General features: G+C 36.5%; 2 protein-coding genes across 7 annotated transcripts in view; both read left to right on the top strand.

The window, feature by feature from the left end:
* Nucleotides 1-1,345: 1,345 nt before the first annotated feature.
* Nucleotides 1,346-13,186, top strand: LOC128027771 (eukaryotic peptide chain release factor subunit 1-like). 2 transcript variants are annotated; one of them, XM_052615633.1, is made up of 11 exons: nucleotides 1,346-1,500; nucleotides 1,815-1,908; nucleotides 4,390-4,565; nucleotides 5,654-5,793; nucleotides 5,875-6,013; nucleotides 8,331-8,521; nucleotides 8,732-8,861; nucleotides 10,661-10,834; nucleotides 12,119-12,183; nucleotides 12,333-12,480; nucleotides 12,633-13,186. In XM_052615633.1, the coding sequence occupies exons 2-11, from the start codon at nucleotides 1,823-1,825 to the stop codon at nucleotides 12,713-12,715; spliced, it is 1,332 nt and encodes a 443-aa protein (XP_052471593.1). In that variant the 5' UTR covers nucleotides 1,346-1,500; nucleotides 1,815-1,822; the 3' UTR covers nucleotides 12,716-13,186. The 2 variants fall into 2 exon arrangements, with proteins under 2 accessions (XP_052471593.1, XP_052471594.1); XM_052615634.1 differs by lacking the exon at nucleotides 1,346-1,500 and adding an exon at nucleotides 1,619-1,642.
* A 1,064-nt stretch (nucleotides 13,187-14,250) lies between these two features.
* Nucleotides 14,251-25,885, top strand: part of fbxw11a (F-box and WD repeat domain containing 11a) — a 30,713-nt gene continuing 19,078 nt past the window's right edge. The window contains exons 1-2 of one of the 5 annotated variants that reach the window (XM_052615627.1): nucleotides 14,255-14,400; nucleotides 21,774-21,878. In XM_052615627.1, the coding sequence (XP_052471587.1) occupies nucleotides 14,362-14,400; nucleotides 21,774-21,878 (144 nt within the window). In that variant the 5' untranslated portion in view covers nucleotides 14,255-14,361. Of the gene's footprint in view, nucleotides 14,401-21,773; nucleotides 21,879-25,885 lie in introns of those variants that run through there. The other 4 variants (XM_052615628.1, XM_052615632.1, XM_052615629.1 and 1 more) reach the window with 4 other exon arrangements.

Here is a 25,885-nt window from a genome sequence, read left to right as displayed (position 1 = left end):
TGGTTCATACAATATTAAAACAATGTTTGTTTAATTGTTAAATATCAAATAAATCAATAAAATTTGAATATTACCTTGCAGCATTTAAGAGTGGTTAAATATTTCCTGCCATATGAGTGATCAGTACTCACCAATAAGTAGGATAATACATGGTTTGCATTGACACATGGCGACATTATCATATGGTGTGACACTATATCATTTGGTGTGACATTCCAAATTGTGAAAATAACATAGCCTACCTTTATTAATGATAAAACCTGAAAATGTTCATGGAATACATAGAAAATAGTATCAGCAAGAGTCACAAATATTTTTATAATTTTCTAGCAAGGTTTGTCACAATAAATAGAAAAATTTTTGAAAGACCGACGGCATAGGTCTCACATTGAGCAATGTTTTAAAAAATAATACACAAATTTAATTAATTTTCACAAAACTATAATGGATCACAGTTTAGTTATGATAAATGACTTTGATAAAGTGAGTAACTTAAGAAAGATATAATCCATTTTCAGCTTATATACAATTATTTTCATGTCACACCATATGACGATTGTAAGCACTAATACAACAAATTGTCACATAAATTCTGATTCCAATTGAAAATTTTGAAACAACATATGTTTCTATAAAGATGAGAGTTAGTAGAACAAAAGTCAACCATTTTTATGCCTGTTATTTGAAATTTTTGAAAAAACACTTTTTTATGGTACATATGTCACTGACCCATATATATATATATATATATATATATATATATATATATATATATATATATATATATATATATAATTTTATTAGTATTTTTTGTTTTCCTCGAAAATATGTTTTGATTTGTATGACTGAAGCTATTTCATGAAATAAAAACGTATTTGCAATATATATGTATATATTAGGACATAAATAGGCTCCAGTCATTTTTGATATTGAACATCATAAAAATACATTACCCATGCACCCTTTCTGGGTTACGTTATACTTATTTCCGCTTTCCGGCGAAACTCTTAAACAATCAAAACGACGTATTGGCGCTGTTTTTCTACCTTAGATGTTTGCGCATATGTATATCTACAGATATGCAGTTAATACATGTTTACACACATCTGTGGTTTCTACTGTAGGAACAGAATAAGCGGCTAGAATGGAAAGCAAATATAAAGTGGGCGGGGCTTAGCGCGGCCCGGATGTTGTCCGCTGTATTTTTGCCAATTCTATAAAAGTTTATTTGTGTCTTTATTCAGGTGTACTGTCTTTATTCGGTCCTCCTGCTGACGGATTGTCAGTATATATTTGATATCTGATGTTCCCATTAAGTGAATCCTGAGATTTGAATGCGCTTCAGTCGAGCGCCCGTTGGACTCACGTGACGCCCGACGGTTTCTAGGCAGGTAACTAGGAAGTGAATCGCTGGAGCTCCTCCTCCCGCGTGTATCCGCAGGAACCGGCGGCAGCGTGACGCGGGTGGAACAGACCGACCGATCGGAGAGAGACACTCAGGTATTTATAATCAACTAATGTGTTACGCACTGGTTTATATGAGGCTCTGGAGGGTACTGTTAGTGTACTTCGACGTACCATACTGTTTGATGATACCTCGAAGAATACAATAGCACCTCCGGGCTACGTGTCAGAAATCAGGGTAATACCATGCTACTTTGGTACTTTTTGTTAGTGCGGCCTTGGGGAGCGAAGAGGGGCGTCAAGTCACCGATTACCGGGCGCTAGTGTGGACGCGCTCAGGCCGGACACGCACGCGCACACGGGGCTGGTCGAGCCCGGTTTTTAACGGCCGTTTCTTTCCGCTGTTGTAGGACTAAAGATGGCAGATGATCCTAACGCGGCGGACAGAAACGTGGAGATCTGGAAGATCAAGAAACTCATCAAGAGTCTGGAAGCGGCGAGAGGGTGAGATAGTCTCTGTGTATGTGTAACAAAATAATAATAAAATCTAAAACTGATATAAAAATAAAGTAAACAAAGTTTTTTTTTTTTCTTTCTTTTTGCCATTGTAAAAAGGCAGAACGTTTTCTATGAGTGGTAGAGGTGGGTTTAGGTTAAAAGTGAATAACTATCTGTATATATATATATATATATATTAAAAAAAAATCAATAGAAGTATGTGTAATGTCCACGTTTAGATACGTACACACGTATACGTACAGCTACGTAAACACGCGCGTCTGTGAAAGAAACACGTAATGAATGTTTCTTTGAGTGCATTCACGTGTTTTAATGCTGTGTTAGTTTAGTGGTTGACAAATGAACTGGGAACTGAAAAGCTGAAGTGTCAAACCCCACAAAGATTTATTTATTACATGTCAACACCCGTATTTATAAAAAAAAATAAATTTTGTATATCATGGAATTCATGTTTTGAGCCGAAGGATCATATGTGTGCCTGCACACACACAGAGTTACATTTTACGTGGTTTTCTTCCTAATCCCTAAAGTTTAAGTATGAGCAATAGTAGTGGTGTTTCCTGCCTTAGTAAACAGCACTTAGCATTATTTACTCCAGCCTCAGGGCCAGGTGTAATATACTTCACTTCAGACCTTCTGTGTGTGTGTTTGAGTTTTGAATCACGGTGAGTTTCAAACCGGTGTGTAAAGTGCCTCTTAATGACTATAATCACTCATTAAACGGTACATTTATTGTTGGTTCAGATAAGAGTCTTGGTTGGGGACAGAGTTGTGATTGTTCTTGATCAGCTTTTGCTGGATTTGAGCCTTCAACCTACCTGCGAGATGCTTTGCTGGATTGAGATTGTGGATCCGTGAGCGCTTTATCGTGGGTAAAGCTTGTGTACATTAGTATCTTTGAAGAAAAACCACTGTGTGTGTTAGAGAGCTTTCATTCTGACAGGTAGTTATGTTGAGCGTCACAACAATAGAGACCTTCATTCAAGGGTAACTTCTGTGTGTGCATACTGATCTATAATAGAGAATATATAGTTCAGTGGTGTGCACACTGCACATAAGAGTAAGCAATGCTCACATGCACATAAAGTCCCACATCAGAAACTGAAACTCTTTGTTTTCATGCTCGCGTGCCGCTGACCTTCATGCCACGTGTGTGTGTGTAAATAAACCAGAGTATGTTGGTCTGTCTCTGTGTTTTGGCACCAACGTGACCCTGTTAATTCCTAACAGCTCAGTGTGGACGGTGTAAACCCAGTGTTTGAAGTCAGTCTCTGTTTTAGCAGTGGTTTGTGTGCGAGAACTCTAAAAATGCCACTTTCATACACTGGCAATACTGAGGCCTTTGACCTCTGTGTGACTCTCTGACTCTGTTCTAATAAATAGTAAGCTACCCGTCTAGGCACCATTATAAGGGATTGTATGTGTATTTGTTGATCCCTGACTTATAGAGAAGGAAATCCCAGAATGCACTGTGTTGGGAAAATACCATTTCAGTCTTTTGACTTAACAGGTTCACCCTTTAATTCATTGTGTTACTTTGTTTTTGGGTGAAGGACCAAAAGCACCAAAACTAAAGTTTAATGCAGCTTTCTTTGTACTTTAGAATGTGTCCTGTTTAATTTTTCTGAACAAAAAATTAGTATCATACTTTTTTTTTTACCATGATTCACAGAAGGCACCCACTAAAATGTAATTCAGTGTATCAATAGATCATGTAACAAAAAAAAATATTGTAAGGGATATTTAGGACAATTAGATGACATTAAAAATTTCTATTTAAGGATCAAAGTGCAGTCTTAAAATACTTATCAGTTGTCATTTAAAGGATCCTGTGAGTTCATGTCCTTTTAGCTCATTTAATATTGTTTCACCCTGGGAAATGTCACATTACAGAAGAAAAAAGATGTTTGCAAATGCCAATTTAAGGTTGACTTTTCATTTTTACTTAAATATTGTATGTTTGTTATACTTGTCAATTCTTTATTCTTTATTATTTGTGACATGTACTAGCAGTAAAAATTGTCTACACTATCGAGGTTATAAAGCACTTAATGCAGAAAAGTATTGATTAAAAAGCAATACTGGTAATTCTGTGTGATATGTGTTATGCATATTAAAACTATTGCTGACTATGTAGCGTTCCAAGTCCGTCATCTTTTGAGTTCGGATGCTGGCTTAAAAGGATTATTCATAGGTAGCATGAATAACTGCTAGCTTAATTTTGGACATTTCTCTCTGTCATTTTGTTTGATTGACAATAATTGCCAGTTTAATATTTCCAGCTTGACAAAACTCAGTTCCTCTGTTTTAACCAGTAGATAATGACACTAGCAATGGTCATGTTCATGGGTTTGATTCCCAGGGAATGATGTACTTTGAATGCAATGTAAGTCGCTTTGGATAAAAGCATCTGCTTAATGCATAATGTATATGAATAACATTGGCGTTTGTTTCTCTCTGTGTCAGTAATGGGACCAGCATGATCTCGCTCATCATTCCTCCTAAAGATCAGATCTCCAGAGTGGCCAAGATGTTGGCTGATGAGTTCGGTACAGCGTCAAACATCAAGAGTCGAGTGAACCGGCTCTCAGTGCTGGGAGCCATTACTTCAGTGCAGCAGAGACTCAAACTCTATAATAAAGGTGTGCTTCTTCATCTCCACAACCAAACATACCTGCATTCTGGGTTGGCAATATGGCAAAAATATCATTATTTTTATCATCAAATATCATATTTGAGACAAAAGCCTGTTTTTCCGGCCACTCACAGTCAATTTATTTGATCAAATGAGAACAGATTTATGAAGGCAAAAGGCCATAGCATTTTGTTTCTAAGAAGAATAAAATTGGGGCTAAATGAATACTCAGCATATTTGTGATGGGAAATTGTGAGTTTTTGCTAGCTGGAACAACATTAATGTTAAAAGGTTAATTTTGATCGTAGGCTATACAGTCATCATGCCCCTAAAAAAAGACGTTTTTGTACTTTCTAAATATCCTGATCTTATTGTGCACAGTCCATTTGTGCTCCAGTTTGTGTATTTAAATTGTAGCTTATTTTTCCTTATTGGCTGACATCTCCTATGGCACATAGACGAAAATTCACAGTAACCAATGGACAGTTATCTATTCTCTTGTAGGTCATGTATGAAATCTCACCAATTAATGGTGCCATGATATTTTGGTAATCCAAAGATATTCGTCCGCAGCATGAAATTTGTGTTTTGGCTAAAGTGGGGCGATAAAACGATAACGATAATTATCGCAATGTTTTTCCTTAATAAAACGAGATGAAGGATTGCATAAATGGTCGATATAATGTTTGTCATATGTTTCAATCAAAAGCAGAAGGAATTAGCACTACTCAGACTAATGGTGAATTTTAATAAAAACTAAATAAAAGATCAAAATGAGGTTGTTACAATTTTTCCAGATGTTGCTGTTTTTGATAATATAAATGTATTCTGCATCCTACTCAAGCTACTACTGTCAAATATGCATTTCTGAAAGACAAAACAATCTAATATTAATATTGCAGCCTGCACCGCAAACTGTCATCAAAGTCGGGAACACAAACCTGTTTCATGATTTGAAACAATATCACTTATTAGAACATGCAGAAATGAAGAAATAATATTTTTTTCCGTATAGAATTGTCAGACTGTAGCAAACATACCGTTGGATTTTTCTCCCGTATTGATGGTTTTGGTTTGTTTGCTGTGTATTTGCAGTGCCCCATAACGGTCTGGTGGTTTACTGTGGCACCATAGTGACAGACGAAGGCAAAGAGAAGAAAGTCAACATCGACTTTGAGCCGTTTAAACCCATCAACACCTCTCTGTACCTCTGTGATAACAAGTTCCACACCGAGGTACAATCCCAGTCCAAATCAAGCCTGTTTCATGAAGCTCGTTGTTCTTGAGGTGCTGTATAATCGTCTGTCTTTCTCTAGGCTCTGACGGCGTTATTGTCAGACGACAGTAAGTTTGGATTCATAGTCATTGATGGTAATGGAGCTCTGTTCGGGACTCTACAGGGAAACACCAGAGAAGTGCTGCACAAATTCACTGTGGACCTGCCCAAAAAACACGGTAATCACTAGGGCTGCCCTCGGGGAAAGACTGGTAGTTGTTCATTTTTAGCAATTAATATTAATAAGCCTTCAATTGCCTATAGCTTATCAGTGCTCAAGCGCACGCATAAATCTTGCCACAGCACACCGGCAGAAGTAATGATTATGAATCAGGGGAAAAACAGCAAGAAGACTGCCTTAAAATTATAAATTAATTGATAAGCTCGCGTTTTCTGTATTTCTCGTCATCTCCACAGTGGAGGTGCATGTTTCATACGGATTACATGATCTGAAAATATTTGTTTTCCATTTGAATCAGATCATTTAAAAGTAGACATTTCAGTTTCTATAGTCAGTGAGGCAAGCACAGTTTTTTTTTTTTTTTTTGGATGTGCGCAAGTTCACAAAGAGCTAAAGAGCAGAAGGCACACCCTGTTTGGTTTCATTATTGTGAGTGCACACAAGTGAAAGTAAACCTTTTACAAATTCCAAAGATGTATTACTCTGTATGAGAAAAAAAAATGGCATTTTAAATTAAATGCAAATGATCGCACCGGTGAAGTTAACGGTCATGCATATTCAGCCTACGCACAAATAAGTTAATGGCACACACTTTTCTAGGTTAACGTTGGAGTTAGAGGCCATGTAATCTTGCTTCTACTTGCATGTTTCAGATGATAAGCCACATTTGAGGTCGAAACAAACGTTTGGATGTATGATGTACTGTAATTATCACACAGACCAGCTGTTAGTAATCTGTCCGTCATGAACTGTGTGACCTCGCTACTTCCTATGGATCGTTTTTTTCCCTGTGACTAATAAAAGCCTCTTCTCCTCGACTAATGGTTAATCTGCAGCCTGGTAATCACAGCCAAACACTTGACTTTGATGTGATAGGGCTTTCAGTGCACTTAGTATTTAGCCATTAAGCTAGATTCATAATTCAGCCTTCTCTTGAGACTTGTGAGTATGAGTTTCTTAGACATTTTAATAGCGTCTGTCATTCAGTGAAGAGCAGCATATCAGTGTTGGATTTGGTAAGTATAGCCCCTTTCACACTGCCATTCTGGCAAATACACGGGTAAAGTGTTGCGGCAATTGTTCCCGGGTCGCTAGATTTTGCACTTTCACACTGCCAGTGATTACCGGGATATGTGCGTGCTTTCACACACAACCCGTAACGACACGTGACATCAGCGCGTGACGTGTTATGTACGAGTCCAAAACGGTAGGCAATATACTTTGACTGAAGCAAGCGAACGATCTCGGCGTCAACGCGGAAAGTGAGGAACAAACTGATCTCTGCTTCATTACAATTTGCTCATATTTTTTCGTTCGCGAACGTTGATCTTCCTTCAAAAAAGCCGGTAAAAGAGTCATGCGATAACGTGCGTCATCACTTCGATCCGGCATTATATCTGGCTTTTGTTCACACAGCGCTCATCCAGGGTTGAACCCGGCAATGTTACTAGGTCCCCGACCCGGGTTCAATGCCGGAATCAATCCCGGGACATGGTTGCATTCACACAGAAGGCGACCCGGCAATGATCCGGGTCCGACGTGCAGTGTGAAAGGAGCTTATGCTTCATTTGCATTACTGCATTCATTTGAATTATATTAAAATTATCTGTAGTTAAACGGCGCTGATTGTTATGTAACATGGGTGTATACAAATTAAAATGATGGATTATTCTTTGTCATTTAATGAAATATTGTTTTGAATTTCAAAGGTAAATATAATTATTAGCCTTTTAATTTTACAATAAATGCATAAATATAGACATTTTATGATCATTTCTAGCCGTGTTTTCTTGTACAGTAAGTGTTGTTTTTCTCAAGTATATTTTACTTCTTGAATAAACATTTTTAGCTTGTTTTATTTCTTCAAATAGTCACTTTTAATTTTTGAATGAATGCATAAATATGGAAATTTTATTTTATTTTAGCTATATTGTCCGGTAACAGTGTAATCTTACTCAAAGTTAAAGATCTCTGGGTTTCTATTCTAGGATGTTATTTTATAGAATTAAATACATTTTTAATGTTAAATTGGTGTTTACAAATTGGTTTTATAATTATTTTTTATGATTATTAAGTGAAAAATATGCCTTGGCTATTTTAAACTAGATGAGACTATATTTTACTTCTTGCATAAACATTTTAAATCTTGCTATCTTTCTAATTATTACCCTTTTATTTTTGGAATAAATGCATAATTATTGAAATTAAGGCTAAATAAAATTCAGTGTCATCTTCACTTTTTTTCTTTTCTGTTCTTTTCTTTTTGAATGTTATTTTATAGAATTAATTGCATAAATCATGATTTTCTCTGTCAGGAAGAGGAGGTCAGTCTGCGCTGCGTTTCGCTCGGTTACGGATGGAGAAGAGACATAATTACGTGAGGAAGGTGGCAGAGACGGCTGTGCAGTTTTACGTATCTAATGATAAGGTCAACGTGGCCGGACTGGTGCTGGCCGGATCTGCAGATTTCAAAACCGAGCTCAGCCAGTCAGACATGTTTGACCCGGTAAGAAAACAAGCGGATTGGTCGGTAGTTGTTGGCCTCTGATGAGTTGAATTCACTTTCTATAGTCATTGTTAAGAGAAATACGTAGAAATATTCAGAGAATTATTTTGATCTGTACATGGTTTGTCTTTGGAAGTGACCAAATTGCGGTTTCTTTGTGATTGGCTGAAGTCTAACTTTCTAACATCAGTTTGTTGTCTTCGGTTTCAGAGGTTGCAGGCGAAAGTGTTGAAGCTGGTCGACATCTCTTACGGAGGAGAAAACGGCTTCAATCAGGCCATCGAACTGTCTGCTGAGGTCCTGTCCAACGTCAAATTCATACAGGAGAAAAAATTAATAGGTAAATGTTACTTCTCACAAAGATGCAATTCTGTATCATATGCATCTCTAACAAGAGCAGAGTCTAATTTTGCATTCAGAAATTATTCTGTAACCTAAAGTTCTAAAGTTTTGCTTGTGCAAACCCCAGAGAGTCCTTAAGTTCTTAAAGTGCCTTAAAGGGATAGTTCACCCCAAAATGAAAATTCTTTTTATGAAAGTGTCTTCCTACTGTTGAGCACTAAAGAAGATATTTTATTGAATGTGGGTTTCTGGTTTCCATTGAATTCCATAGTATTTTATTTAATTTTTTTCATACAATGTAACCCTCTACGGGCACCTTGGCAATTGAATCGCCAGTGGCTAGTAAATATTTTAGTTTACTCGCCAGTCTCTCTCTATTTTATATATATAGATTGTAAAAGATTGAAAAATGGTGCAGTGTTTTTAAATATCTGAAAGTACACCATTAACATCAGTCAGTCAAGCTTTATAATAATTAAGTATTGTTTACGAATAGAACTTTAGTAATTAGAAGTAAACTTGAATGATAACCATGTTTGAATGCATATTAGTCATTTTAACTGAACAATTTAATTGGACTAATTTGGATAATAATGATACGAATTCTACTAATAAGAACTATAAAACATACTAAGGATTAATGAGCTGCTGGATTCATGAATATAAATCAGGTTTTGTGCATTCACTCGAACTGATTTGCTGAAATCAAAACAGAGATGATAATAGCCAGCCAATGAGATCGAGATTAAATCCATCCACCACCGGAGAACCCAGCTGTTCTTAAAAGCTGAAGTCTTCCATAGTATCGACGTTATTTTGATGGGAAAATGCCACAAATAATATTGTTTAAATGTAGTGTGTCAGTTCTCTCTCTCTCTTTCTCTCTCTCTCGGTCTCTGCGTGTGTGTGAGAGAGATAGCGATGGCGATTTGTGCATCTTCAAACTAGAGTTTACGGTTCATTAAATACAGGTGCACTGCGCATCCATTGAAATTAACTGAATAAAAAAAGCCTGACAGAGTGAAACTCTGAAGCACTCAGTCAAAGAGTGTTGTTCGCGAGTGAAAATATATCCATGCTAAACATATACTTAGCCTCCAACTCGCACACTGGCGAGTAAAAGCAGATAATTTATTGTCCATTGGCTAATGTTAGACATAATTTAGTCACTAGGGTGAAGATTTAGTTGCATATGCAAGTGATTTACTCGCAATGTAGAGCGTTGCAGTGGAATTCAATTGTTTGGTTACCAACATTCTAGTTTTTGGTGACCTGTGCCTTTAAATACTAAAAGAAAAGTCTTAATTATAATTTTTAAGGAGAAAATCCAATATCGATTGATCCCTAATTTGTATGTATTGATGCACAATTCAGTACATACTGCATGTATGCTACTAATCAGAAGAAGTGGTTTCTGCTCACCAAGGCTACATTTATTTGATTAAAATACAGCCTATTAGAATGATTTCCAAAGGATAATGTGACACTGCAGACTGGAGTAAAGATGCTGAAAATTCAGCTCTAATAAATTACATTTTAAAATATATTTGCATAGAGAGCACTTATTAAATTATAATTTCACATTTCTTATTGCATTTTTGTCATTGAATGTGTAAAAGAAATGAATAAATAAATTCTGAGCTATATCATTTATTTTGATATTGTATTCATCCTAAATACAATATAGTGACCGATTCTCCATATTCCTTGTTTTCTTTAGAAATTCTAAAAAGCCAATTTAGGTTTCAAACATGTTTGACTAGTTGCTAACATTAATAGCGGTGTTCTGTGTCTCAGGGCGATACTTCGATGAGATCAGTCAGGACACAGGGAAGTATTGTTTCGGTGTGGATGACACCCTGAAGGCACTGGAAATGGGAGCCGCAGAAATTCTCATTGTCTATGAAAACTTAGAGACGATGAGATACGTCCTGAAATTGCACGGCGCAGAGGTCAACGGCGCGGAGAACGGTAAAGAGACACACACATGACAGTCTACTTTCAGTGCATTTCAAATAATTAAATCATTCAAGATATGATTATTCCTGGATTATAATATAAACTATTTATATTTCAAGATTCACATTTGAATTTCAAGTAATTCAATTTAATTAAATCATGCCAGAAAATCTGATATGAAAACTTTTGTAGGGCTGCATGATAAATTGAATGCAATTTTCATGCACAATTTTTTTTGTAAAGCCGGTTCTGTAATCAGCAGTAAATCATCATTACCTGCTTTCAGATGGAGCAGCATTTACTACAAAGAGCCGTAGTACACTGACAAGTTACGCAAAAACGATTATAAAAAATCGAAGAAATCGTTCGCGATAATGACAGCTGTTTTCGTAGTTTCTTAATGAACAATGACTTTGTGTAGTAAATGCGGCTCCGTCTGAGAGCATGTGAAAATAACACATTTAATAACGTTTTTACTCCAAATTCACTTCATAACGTCAGTCGAGTGTTTAAAATAAATCCTTCTGTGAGATGACGTGACGACTTACACAGAAAAAGGCAAGCAACATATTTCATAGTATTCCAAGCGGTGATAATGGCACTGCATTATAAAAACTACTTTATTTTAATATAAAATAATCATTAGAAGAACTCTGATAAAACATATATTATTGTAGTCTTTTGTTTATTGGTCACGTTGAATCAATGAAATCTTCTGTTTATTCAGTTGCAACAATAGGCATTTCCTGGATTTCTTCTTCGGGGCATATTTGGATTTGTAGCGCGAGAGCGCCCTCTGGCCTTCGGGTGGAGATTTACTGCTGATCACAGAACCGTGCATCACTGAAAGATATGCATGACAATCACAGCTCATGATTTCAATTCCATTTTAATTAATCCTGCTGCCATACACTTTCATTCCTATTTCAAATTTTAATTAGAAATTTAAATAAATACTTTAAATTAAATCACATCATAAATATAATATGGACACGTCCGTTCTTATTTGAAATAATTAAATCTAACTAAATTACATCAGAAATTATAATATGGATCATTCCTGTCTTCTGATTGGTCAATCCTGTGTTCCAGTATAGTAACGGCTATTTATCTGATTATATTCTCTATTCAGTACAGCCCTCTTGTGCCTTCAAGCGCTGCGTGTCAGTGTGTTCAGTGTAAACATTCACAGTGTTTCTTTTTTACTGCAGGATGTTGTTTCAACAGATAGTAGGAGATTAGATTGTGTCAAGCGGGAGCGCTTCTGTAATGTCTGCTCACTGCTGTGTGTTTCAGATGAGAAAATCATTTATTTGACCCCAGAGCAAGAGAAGGACAAATCGCACTTCATTGACAAAGAGGTGTGTATGTATCTGTGTCAAACGTTTGACACCGATTGTCAAATTGCCTTTTATTCACCATGCAATTCATTTATTATAACACTTTTATACTGTTGACAGCCCTGCTCATTTCTTTGATTGTGTGTTTGTGGTGGTGTTATGCGGGTCAGACGGGACAGGAACACGAGCTCATCGAGTGCATGCCGCTGCTGGAGTGGTTTGCCAACAGCTATAAGAAGTTTGGAGCGACTCTGGAGATCGTGACGGATAAAAGTCAAGAGGGATCGCAGTTCGTCAAGGGTTTCGGAGGAATTGGAGGTGAGCGGGGCGCTGAATGTAGATTTCTTTATAAACAAAAAATGATGCAGATGTTGATATAGAATATTATTATATTATTTATATATATATATATATATATATATATATGTGTGTTTTTTTTTGTTTTTTTTAACAAAATGTCTCTTTATTAGGTATTTTGCGGTACCGAGTGGATTTCCAGGGGATGGACTACCCAGAAGAAGATGAGGAGTTTTTTGATTTGGATGACTACTAGGTAGTTGAGAATGAGCTAGAGAGAAATCAATGAAAATTTGAAGAATTAATGAAAGAAAAAAAAATTATTCTTTCTTACCAAAAAAAAAAACTAAACAAAACAGTTTGAGAGGTGTGTCATTTGTCAGTCAAATGAACAGAGCCGTTCATGAATAATTAAACAGCCTTGCCTTTAGAGCGTTCTGATTGGGCAGGACTCATTTGTTTATTCTCTTCCCCTGTTTGAATTTAAGTCGCAGGAACCTTCAGACTGTTTTGAAATAAGTTTATTTTTCTTTTTATTCTCGGTTCTGTTTTTCTTCTCCTAACTTTTCCCACCATAAATCCACCACTAATTCTCTTCCTTTAGTTATCTTCCTTTTTTTTTTAAATTGCCAATTGCTGCTACTGTATTTTATGACAGTGTGGTGTTTTTTACATGGGTTTCTGTAATGAATAGGGGGAAAACTAAATAAATTTGAAAATGCTAAAACCTGCTGCCTTCTATTGGTGTTTTACCGATGTGTGGTCTGTATATTCCTCCAAAAATGTGCAGTTCTTATTTTGTGATTCTAGATTTTTAGACAAAGAATAATTCATTGCTGTATCATACTATATGAACACTCCTGCAAAAACTTTTTTCCCTCTTTTTTGTTACACCAGTTAAGAAATAGAATGAATAGTATTAATCTGCTTATAAAAAAATGTTGTTTTAGGGCTGGGGAGCCTCGCATGAGAATAATCATATTTGGGGGTTTGTTGCATCTGAAAAATGTAAAACCTCTGATGTAAAACACAGTTAAGAAGAAAAAAAAACTTGAAAGAAAACGTATGTGATTATATTATTATTATCATTATTAATTTTTGATGTTGATGATATTTTTTTTATTTAAGACCCTTCTAACAATTAAAATTATTTTTACATCTAAGAGGTCTGTGAGGTCAATCAGTGTTTTTCTCTGTTGAGGGGAAAGACCAGTAGACTATAAAAACAGGGAAAGACCCAACCAACAACAGAAGGACCAATCAACTGAACGCAGGCTTGATTACCATTGCCCCTCGTCTCAGTTTGACCAATCAGGTTGTCTGCATTTTAAACTAACTGCAGGTGGCGCCGCCCCCTTCCAGACACAGAACCACGTGACCCATTGAAAGCGCAAATCCCGTAACCGAGATCAATGTTGCTGGTTTTGCAAACTAAAAGTCCAAATATCATTGCGTCTTAAATTTGTGCACGTGTACTCTTAATTTGATTTATTGAAATTTCTTGAATTTCGATCCTGAAATTCGAAGACTAATGTCAAATAAAATATATTACGTTGTTTATAGTTAAAATAAAGTTGCATAACATATAACATATTATTGAAATAGAGTAATATATTATTTATTATTTATGTTATGTTTTTTTTTTTAAACAAAGGAAAATAGAGTAAAACATTATATAAACATTACCCAAACAATGAATCAGCACTGTAATTAATTTAAAACAAATGGACTTGTTTTATGAAGTGTGAGTGTCACCAGCGTGACTACTGTGGCCTAGGACTCTTATTTTGCTGTACGATTGTGTAGCTCCATGTTTTGTAGGCGTTTGTTGTTACTCTCTTCGCTCGGTTTCACGGAGAGGTTTCCATTTTCACGGTTGGATTCAACCAGAACAACAGTAATATGGATCCGGACATCGAGGACAAAACGCTGGAGCTGATGGTGCGTGCGGAACAGCATACACGACACGGTCTGAATATTTGATGCTCGTGCAGATGTTTATATTCGTTATAACGCATTATTACGCGGGCTAGAGAACGAGGAGGAAAATCACAGAAGCGGCCCGAATAGATACAAAACATTCGGCTGTTATCATGTTGTGCTGTATTGATTGTTTCAAGTTGTATCATTAAACCGACTTTTCGCTCATGATTTGACGCGTGTGAATGTCTAGGTTTAGGTTCGCTGGAGGAGCGGAGCAGTCATTGCGGCACCGCTGCGCCACTGCGCGCGTCGTATATCACAGTCGTTATGCGCTTTATATATTATACACATATACACTTGACCAGGTGTATACGGTCTGTTTATGATTCTAAGATCATATACATTTGCACGTCATGTGTTGTGTACAGTTTACATGCACTGCATATGTGTGTGATTCATATATTAAATAACGTTAGTCTATACGCGTTTGATGTGTCAGTTATATTCGCTTCATATAGTTATTAATATATTTGGTTTATATGTTAAACAGTGTATACGCGTTTAATAGGCTATATAACATTGCCTGTATTTGCTATACACTTTTTTTTAGCTTCATTTATCACACGAGTTTAATATATTAAATAATGCATATGTGCCTCATTAACGCATATAGATGATTCAAATTTCATATATTGAACAATCATTATTAAACAATCTGTATGTGATTCATAAATCACACGCAAACTATGTGCTTCATATATTAAAAAATCTGTACAAGTTTCATATATTAAACCATCTATATATTCTTCATATATTGAACAATCTATTTGTGCTTCATATATTAAACACTCTATATGTGCTTCATATTTTAAACAATCTGTATGTGCTTCATATATTAAACAATCTATTTGTACTTCATATATTAAACAATTTATACGTGCTGTGCTTCATATATTAAACAATCTATATGTGCTTCATACATTAAACAATCTATTTGTACTTCATATATTAAACCATCTATATGTGCTTCATATATTAAACCATCTATATTTGCTTCATATATTAAACCATCTATATGTGCTTCATATATTAAACAATCTATTTGTACTTCATATATTAAACAATTTATACATGCTGTGCTTCATATATTAAACAATCTATATGTGCTTCATACATTAAACAATCTATTTGTAATTCATATATTAAACCATCTATATGTGCTTCATATATTAAACCATCTATATGTGCTTCATATATTAAACCAACTATATGTGCTTCATACATTAAACAATCTATTTGTAATTCATATATTAAACCATCTATATGTGCTTCATATATTAAACCATCTATATGTGCTTCATATATTAAACCATCTATATGTGCTTCATATATTAAACCATCTATATGTGCTTCATATATTAAACCAACTATATGTGCTTCATATATTAAACCATCTATATGTGCTTCATATATTAAACAATCTATTTGTGCTTCATATATTAAACAATTTATATGTGCTGTGCTTCATATATTAAGTAATCTATATGTGCTTCATACATTAAACAATCTATTTGTACTTCATATATTAAACCATCTATATGTGCTTCATATATTAAACCATATATTTGTGCTTCATATATTAAACCATCTATTTGTACTTCATATATTAAACCATCTATATGTGCTTCATATATTAAACAATCTATTTTTACTTCATATATTAAACAATTTATACGTGCTGTGCTTCATATATTAAACCATCTTTTTGTACTTCATATATTAAACCATCTTTTTGTGCTTCATATATTAAACCAACTATATGTGCTTCATATATTAAACCATCTTTTTGTGCTTCATATATTAAACCATCTATTTGTGCTTCATATATTAAACCATCTATTTGTGCTTCATATATTAAACCATCTTTTTGTGCTTCATATATTAAACAATCTATTTGCACTATTTCACATTGTCTGTATAAACAAATGTAAACAATCTATAAGCGCTTCCTATAACATTTTGTCTGTATGAGCTTAATTTATTAAACAATCTATATGTGCTTTACAAATCTGATGCAAAATGTATTTACTTTTCATACATTTCATCCAGTCTATGCTTCACATATGACACAGTCTTTATGTGCTTCAATGTATGCAAACTATACGTCTCACATTGTCTATTTACGCTTATTTTTTCACACTTTATACTGTCAGTATGTGCATTTCTAAATGTGGAATCCAAATATACAGAATCTGCATGCGTTTCATATGCCATACACAACTTGTATGCGATTCATGTAAAAAGTCGAATATATAATACCACTTATATGTCTCCCGGATATCATTACATACAGTTTATTTACTTAATTTAACACTGTCTTCGTGTTTATTATAGGTTATACTCTATATGTAGTTATAATGTGCTGTCTATAAACGTTGTGTTACAAAGTCTATTGTTTATGTCCACTTTGCATAAGAAACATCTAATAAATGACTAATTAGTAATACTTATGCTATTCATATTTACTAAACTAAACATCTGTCCCCAAATAGGTCATGCATAGTTGAATCAGAATGTAAACGATGCACAAGGGGGTGAAATCACTAACTAGTTCAGTCTCACTAGATCTGCCATAATTATGCTGGTCTTCATCCGGGGTCATGTTAGGGTGAGTTTAACAGCCTCTCTGTTAGAAGCCAGCTGTATGGAGAGCCTGGTTTGTTTTGAATGGGATTTGGAGTTTTGGATGCAGATCTATGAATGGTTATTATTAGTGTGAGGTCTAGTAAAAGATTATATCATGAAATGGCCAAAATGTCTTATAGTGTAAAGGGATATTTTACACAAAAATTCAAATTAATAATTTATACTCTGCTTTGTTCTAAACGTGTGAGTTTCTTTCTTCTGCTGAACACAAAATAAGATATTTTGAAGAATGTGGGTAACTTAAGAGTTTCTGGCCACCATTTTTTCCCCCATACTATGGAAGTCAGTGAAGACTTTCTTCTTTTGTGTTCAACAAAGAAACACATACATGTTTGAAGGTGCGTAAATTATAACAGAATGTTAATTTTCAGGTGCACTGCATCAAATGAGCTCAGTGTTTTTAAATAATAATAATAATAATAATAATACTGTGTGTGTGTGTGTGTGTGTGTGTGTGTGTGTGTGTATACACACACACACATACACATCTCAAAAGCTTAGGATCAGAAAGACTAGCAAATTTTATTAAAGAAGTCTCTTATGCTCATCTAGGTTCTGCATTTATTTGATCAAAAATACATAAAAAAACAGTAGTCTTGCAAAATGTTATTACAATATCAAATAATGATCTTTTTAAATATGTTTATTTCTGTGATGCAAAGAATTTCCATTAGCAATTACTCCAGTATAAAGAGTCACATGATCATTAAGAAATCATTCTAAAATGCTGATTTATTGTTAGCATTATGTGTTGGCAAAAGAGTTGTGCTGACAAATTATATATATATATATATATATATATATATATATATATATATATATTATTATTTTTTTTATTTTTTTTGGAAACTGTAATACTTTTCAGATTTCTTTGAGGAATAAAAAGTTAAAAAGAACAGCTTTTATTCAAAATACAAGTATTTTCTAACAATATCAATCTTTGCTATAACTTCTTAATTTAACACATAACTTGTAATTATTAAAAATAATTATATTTTAAATAAATGTTCTTCTTTTTAACTTTTTATTCATCAAATATCCTGAAAAAAGTATCACAGCTTCCAAAAAGAAATTAAGCAGCACTGATAATAAATAAGCGTATTAGAATGATTTCTGAAAGATCGTGTAACACTGAAGACTGGAGTAATGATCAATAATAATAATTACCTTTAAAAAAAATAGTTAACCATCTTTAAATTTAAGGTTTAAATAAACATTTTTATCAATGTTTTAGTAAATTTTAATAATAGTCATTTAAATAATTAAACGTATATAAAATAAATCGAAATAAATTATTAATAATATAGATACTAGGGAGTAGGGATGCACCAATATTTAAATTTTGGCTAATATCGATAACCGATAATTCCTTAAATATTAAAGCCGATAACCGATTGTTGGTCGATAAATCTAAATCCACATTTTTACATATTTTTTGAGAGCCTGATTACCAAAATAGTCTCCCCACTAAAAGGTATTAAACATTTCAACATAATAAAACATAAAGCTGCCTTGCAAATAAATAAATTAATGCTTAAATAATGTAAACAAGTTACTTGGTAATATTACTTGCATGTAAATTTAAAAAAAAAAAAAGAAAAGAAAAGATGATGGAGGGTGTTGAAAGAGGACAGTCATTTAAGGACTATAGCCAGAGATACTGTCAAAATCATTAAAAATTTCCATTATTAAGAGTATTTGGCATTTCCAATTAATGTAGGCCTGTTATTTTCTGGCTATTATTATTAGGTTACTTTTATTATTAAATTAATATTAAATTAATTTCCTTCGCAACAATTATTTAGCGCATCAATGCATAACTGACACACTGTGACAAAAAAATTGAAAAATTAGGCTATTAGCTTAGGCTACTACTCACTGATACAACCTGTTCAACAAGAAATGCATTTCTTCTAATTTTTTTCACTATGTTTGGGCCACAAGAGAAACATTAAAGAAATAAATTAAAACAGATATATATACTACTTATTATCAGATTCATCTCTCATCATCTCTCACTGTTAATGCATCGTCAGATGCTGAAAGCGCTGTCAGTTTTTACTTTCACTATCATGGTGAAAGACATTTACCGGCATAAGTTTGACTTGCACAAAGTTTGTATGTTGCTTGTGTGATATCCTCTGGATCGCCTTCACAGTTTAAAACAGAAATAGCCTATTTCCAACATTGCAATGCACCCGCGTTACAACCCGAATAGTCGAATGTGTTGTGGACACACTATTGGCTCTTTGTCACAAACATGCTGAAACATGGCACATAAACCCAAATAATTCACAACTTTTTTATTATGGTAATATTCTCTTTATAATACTATGTTTATGACATTTCCAATTATAGTTAGCCTATTAATGTTGTGCTGAAGCTGTTCAAGCTGCGTGTGCTGAAGCTGAAGAGCTGAATGAACTCCGGTAAACTATAGTGATGCCGGCTTATTCAACACAGGGAAACGCATCATATATTCAGATATTTATACAACATAAATATAATATTACAATATACGTACAAAAAGACCAAATGCACACGTGAACTCGAACTAAGTGACGTGCTAATCAGAATGTGTAACTTCTGTTGTGGATGCGCTCTTGGCCTTTCCCGCAACAATGCGCTGAAAAACGGAAACCAAACCAAAAGAATTGATAACTTTTTATTATAATAGTGTTCTCATTATAATGTTTATGTTTATGCACATGTTTATGTGTATGTATATATATATATATATATATATATATATATATATATATATATATATATATATATATATATATATATATATATATATATATATATATATATATATATGTGTGTGTGTGTGTGTGTGTATATATATCACTGTGCTGATAAAGCCAATTTGAAGGATGGTGTTTTATGTATATAAAAGTACAAACACTATATAATAATATTTTAGCATCCAGATGCGTCGGGAATATGGAAACATTTGGATTCGTGCCAGATGGAGAGATGCAGGCATCAGCTTCAGCTTAAATAAATTTGTTTTTGGATTGAGGTTTTTATAGCCTAAACTTATGTTTTCGAGAGAAACTAATAGCTGTTTTTATAATGCTTGTTAACATTTTGCTTTAGACTACAGGCATTTTAGCCTTCATTATTTCCTAAAGTAATGGGGCTAATAAAATGCAACTTTAGTTTATTTATTTATTTTTTTTTTTAACTTTTTATTTTTACAATGCAGCAAATATTTTTAAATATCTTAAAAAAAAAAACTTTGATGTCTTTAAAGTGTTGATAGATATTTTTTTTTTTTTTTTTTTTTATAGCCTACATTTGGCCAAAATCTAGAAAAGATGACAAACCACAGCGGGTTATTGACTAACATTAGATCTCTATTTTTTCTTTTTCTTTTTGAGTAAATAAAACGCTGTACTTTATTATTATTACATTACTATTATTGTAGGGAGTGAAAATTAAGGTTAAAATACATTTTTCTATAACTTTAAATAAGATGTAAAGGTAATATCGCGAGAACAGAGACCCACGAGTTATGAGAGGTAGAGAGATAGAGAGAGAGAGATGACGCACACTGTGTAATCAGATGTGGTGTAACATTATTATTAGGCAAATTATAGACACATAATATTGTTTTTAAAAAATAACGTTATTAACCGGTAATTTTTCCACCCGAACCGGTTTCGGAACGGTAATAATTCAGAGGAACGCAGGAACAGAAACGTTAAAATATGGATTCCGGTTGAATATAATACGGGAACCGGTTGAATTTTCTTTTCGTTTTCAAGCCTTGCAAGAAAATAATGCATTATTTATCAGCTCTAAACTGTCGGCCACATTTTCTTACTGGTTCGATAACGATAACAGAAAAATTTACATTTATCAGCCGATATCGATATGGTGGCCGATATATCGTGCATCCCTAATAGAGAATAAAGAATAATAATTAAAAATGGTTTAATAAATAAATGATAAATGAGCAATTTACCATCTTTAAATTTGACTTGAGACTTCATAGAGTGCCATGCACAAACACACAGCTCAGCACTAGAGCATGAATGTCTCTAGTGTTTAAAGTTTGTGTCTTCACATATCCATACTCTTAACTAGTTCCCTGTACTTGTGCAGATGGGGAGGAGCCTATTAGACCACTCCCTCTTTCCCTCCCGCTTACTCATAATTGTTTGTTGGTCCATGTAAAACACTGTCTGCAGGAATGTGTGGGTGTGTGTGTGTGTGTTGTTGCTCACTGTTGCTCTAATGCTGTTTTTTCCTCTCACTTTCCTCACTGACTCTCTTTTCTCTTTTTCACACTTTCACTTGTACTACCTTCACGTCACTACTGTTTTTGTATTTGCATGCTGCTTTCTTTTCTATCTTTCTTTCTTTCTTTCTTTCTTTCTTTCTGTCTCATTTTTGTTTTGTTGATTTTTTTTTTTCTAGGTTTGTTTGCTTATTCCATTGTTCATCAATATGTTTATTCTTTCGGACTTGTCCTTTGTTCTTTTCTTTCTGTCTTTCATTGTTTTCCTGGTTTACGGTTTCTTTGGTTCTGACTTTCTTTTGCTGGTCTGGTCTTTTGCTTGTTCTATACTTCTTTTCTCTCTCTTTTGCCTCCTGTTCTCTTTCTTTTTTTATTACATATTCCCACTCTTCTCTCTCTCTCTCTCTCTCTCTCTCTCTCTCTCTCTCTCTCACAGTGTTCTTTGCCTCGTTCTGTCTGGCTGGGTTGTTCGTCGGTGGCAGAGAGTCTGTGTGCTCTCAGATGCCTGCAGAGCCTCCCGTCCTCCCGGGCCCACAACCAGGTTCTGCTCTACTCTTCTCTTCTCTCCACTTGTCTCCACTCCTCCCGTCTTTCTGTCCGTCCCATGCACTGGATGTGTGTATGTGTGTTTGGCTGATATAAATGGCTGATCTTTAAATTCATAGATTCATTGAAGTTTACTGGGCTGTAATTTAGGCAGTATAATTGGCCTTATTTTTTTTTTTTTTTTTGAAAACAGAAAAGGAACTGCTGAAGAGTAGAGTGTCTGTCTTTCTTTTGGCTCTCTCTCTCTTATTCTCTCTGCTTGGCTGTTTGTCTGTGTCTGCTTTAGTCTTACCATCTCATATCTGATCTTTGTCCATTGAGAAACACACACATGCATTAAAAGTTTATTAAACCGAAAAATTCAATTTTAATCAAGTGTCTCTGTTAGTATTTATGGTCAGGACCATTTTATTTCATCAAATTGATCAAAATTACAGTAAAGACGTCACATCTTACAAAAGTTTCTATTTCAAATAAATGTTGTTCTTTGAAAAGAATCCAGAAAAATAAAATGTATCATGGTATCCACAAAAATATGAAGCAGCACAACTTCTTTCAACATTGATAATCAGAAATCAGTATGATTTTCGGAATGATTTCTGAAGGATCATGTGACACTGAAGTAGGGCTGCACGATATTAGGAAAAATCTCTCTCTCTCTCTCTCTCGCGCGCGCGCGTGCGCTCTCTCTCTCTCGCGCGCGCTCTCTCTATCTATCTCGCGCACGCACTCTCTCTCTCCCCCTCTCTATCTCTCTGTTGCTCCCCCTCTCTATCTCTCTGTCGCTCGCTCTCTCTATCTCTCTCGCGCGCACTCTCTCTCTCTCTGCCCTGTTAAAACTTTCACTCTGTGATGTGCAATTAATCCGTGAATCACATTCGTCAAGGGCCGGGGAGCAGCTGGCCCGTACAGTTAATGAATAACGGATCAACTACGACAGCCTACATCGCACATCCTGCCATGTGACTATCGTGGATTCGTACATCGCAATATCGATGCTTAAACAACACATCGTGCAGCCCTACACTGAAGACTGGAGTAATGATGCTGAAAATGAAACTCTGATCACAGGAATAAATCATATTTTACAATATAATCACATAACCCTTATTTTACATTGTAATAATATTTCACAAAGCTACTGTTTTTACAGTATTAGTAATTCCAAATTTTGGTAGTGATTCCACAATGAAACCCATAATGCATTGCGCTGAAATAGATAAAGTAGAGATGTGTTTATTATAACTAGTCTTATAATAACATTTTTACCAAAAAGGTGTAGATAAAATAGTTCAGTATAACTAAAATGAAATATTTTTCTGGTCGACTCGTAGTGGTTCATTTTAAGCTTTAGACAACTAATCACACATTTATTAATAAACCATTTAAATCATGCTATTGGGGAAGTCTTGGCCTAGTGGTTAGAGAGTTTGACTCCTAACCCTAGGGTTGTGGGTTCGAGACTCTGCCTGAGGTGCCCTTGAGCAAGGCACTGAACCCCAAACTGCTCCCCGGGCACCGCAGCATTAATGGCTGCATACTGCTCTGGGTGTGTGTTCACAGTTTGTGTGTGTGCACTTTGGATTAGTTAAATGCAAAGCACAAATTCTGAGTATGGGTCACCATACTTGGCTGTATGTCACTGTAATGATATTAAAACTCCATATACATCGGGAAGAAGGAGGCGGGAACCGGCGCACAATCAAAACATAATTTTAATATTCAAAATAAACATAAAACAGCGCACCAGCCCCTCGCGGACGACTGGTGCGCGCAAATAAAAAGACGAGACGAGAGAAAAGGAGACGGAAGGAGGAGTGACAGGGACGAGAGAGGGGAGAGAGGAAAAAAAAATAATGCTGCTCGGCCCTCCACCAGCTGGGTGATCTCCTCCGCGGTGCCTGTCGGTGGCACTGGACGGCCCTCGGCGGACGGCACGACACTCCTCCGCCGCCCGATGGACGGCGACGGCTCCTCCGATTTTGGGCAGCGGCAGGAGTCCCCCGTTCCCTGCCCCTCCGGATTCCATCACGGAGGCGGCAGGCTCCGGCCCCCTGGCGAACGGCGCCGACTCCTCCGCTCCCTCACGGACGGCAGCCGCCCCTCCATATCGTGGGCGGTCGGCAGCGAGCTCGCCCGTCCCCGGCAACTCGCTCTAGCCCACCGCCTCGAGCGTCCATGGCGGCACATACTTCGCCTGCTCGAGGGCACTGCGGATTCACCACAGCGGCGAGGGATCTTCAGCAGCGCGTCCCTCCTTCTCCCGGGCTTCGACACCACTGTAACGATATAACCTTTGTAATCATCGGGAAGGAGGAGGCGGGAACCGGCGCACAATCAAAACACTTTAATAATTCAAAATAAACACAAAACAGCGCACCAGCCCCTCGCGGACGACTGACACGCGCAAATAAAAAGCAAACATAAAATAATGTCCCAGGCCTGGTCCTCTCTCTTCCTTCACTATAGTCGCTCCAGTTTTATATCCTTCCGTCTCCTACGTGGGACTCAAGACCGGCGGTGGGGCGCAGGTGCAGCGCATCTCCAATCACTACACCTGGCCTCACTCCTCGTTCCCACGCCTCTCGGCCCCGCCCCACTCGCCACATACCCCCATCGCCCCTCGCAGGCCGGGGGGGTACCCTCGAGACTGCACTCTACTCCCCCCCCCCCCCTCCCTCCGGGGGGGACTGCTCACGGGGACCTGCAGGAACCTGGAGGTAGGACAGACGAGACGAGAGAAAAGGAGACGGAAGGAGGAGTGACAGGGACGAGAGAGGGGAGAGAGGAAAAAAAAATAATGCTGCTCGGCCCTCCACCAGCTGGGTGATCTCCTCCGCGGTGCCTGTCGGTGGCACTGGACGGCCCTCGGCGGACGGCACGACACTCCTCCGCCGCCCGATGGACGGCGACGGCTCCTCCGATTTTGGGCAGCGGCAGGAGTCCCCCGTTCCCTGCCCCTCCGGATTCCATCACGGAGGCGGCAGGCTCCGGCCCCCTGGCGAACGGCGCCGACTCCTCCGCTCCCTCACGGACGGCAGCCGCCCCTCCATATCGTGGGCGGTCGGCAGCGAGCTCGCCCGTCCCCGGCAACTCGCTCTAGCCCACTGCCTCGAGCGTCCATGGCGGCACATACTTCGCCTGCTCGAGGGCACTGCGGATTCACCACAGCGGCGAGGGATCTTCAGCAGCGCGTCCCTCCTTCTCCCGGGCTTCGACACCACTGTAACGATATAACCTTTGTAATCATCGGGAAGGAGGAGGCGGGAACCGGCGCACAATCAAAACACTTTAATAATTCAAAATAAACACAAAACAGCGCACCAGCCCCTCGCGGACACGCGCAAATAAAAAGCAAACATAAAATAATGTCCCAGGCCTGGTCCTCTCTCGTCCTTCACTATAGTCGCTCCAGTTTTATATCCTTCCGTCTCCTACGTGGGACTCAAGACCGGCGGTGGGGCGCAGGTGTAGCTCATCTCCAATCACTACACCTGGCCTCACTCCTCGTTCCCACGCCTCTCGGCCCTGCCCCACTCGCCACAGTCACGTCACTTTCACTTTTATTGCCTACATAGCCTAATAAGTGATCAAGCACATACATAAAGCTTGTCTAAGCTCATCAGCAGAAGAAATGATGAATGTCAAGAAAAAACAGTAAGGTTAAACTGCATTAACATTTGAATTATCTACTGATAAATTAGTGTTTTCTGTGATTTCGTCTTACGAAATGAATTCAACGACACTGACTCATGATCTCCACAGTATAGATGCGCCTGCTTCCAAGTTTCATATGGATTACATAATCTGAGAATATATATAGTTTTTCTTTTTCTTTTTTTCAGATTTGAATCGTTTCATTTGAAAATAGCCATGTCACTCTGATATGGTATGATATGATAAAGATATGTTTTTCATGTCTGTAAGGCAAGTAGAGTTTCACGCTCAAGTTCACAGAGGCCGAGACGGCAGAAAGCACATTCGGTTTGCTTTCAGTATTTA

The sequence above is a fragment of the Carassius gibelio genome, chromosome A14 (genome assembly GCF_023724105.1).
Source record: "Carassius gibelio isolate Cgi1373 ecotype wild population from Czech Republic chromosome A14, carGib1.2-hapl.c, whole genome shotgun sequence".
Lineage (NCBI taxonomy): Eukaryota > Metazoa > Chordata > Actinopteri > Cypriniformes > Cyprinidae > Carassius > Carassius gibelio.
This window is presented reverse-complemented; position numbering and strand designations above follow the sequence as displayed.

Excerpts from the sequence above, each read along its gene's own strand:
- LOC128027771 (XM_052615633.1), top strand. The coding sequence starts at position 1,823 with ATGGCAGATGATCCTAACGCGGCGGACAGAAACGTGGAGATCTGGAAG. Across the intron at positions 1,909-4,389 it reads AGTCTGGAAGCGGCGAGAGG|TAATGGGACCAGCATGATCT; the intron begins GTGAGATAGTCT and ends TCTCTGTGTCAG. Across the intron at positions 8,522-8,731 it reads AGTCAGACATGTTTGACCCG|AGGTTGCAGGCGAAAGTGTT; the intron begins GTAAGAAAACAA and ends CTTCGGTTTCAG.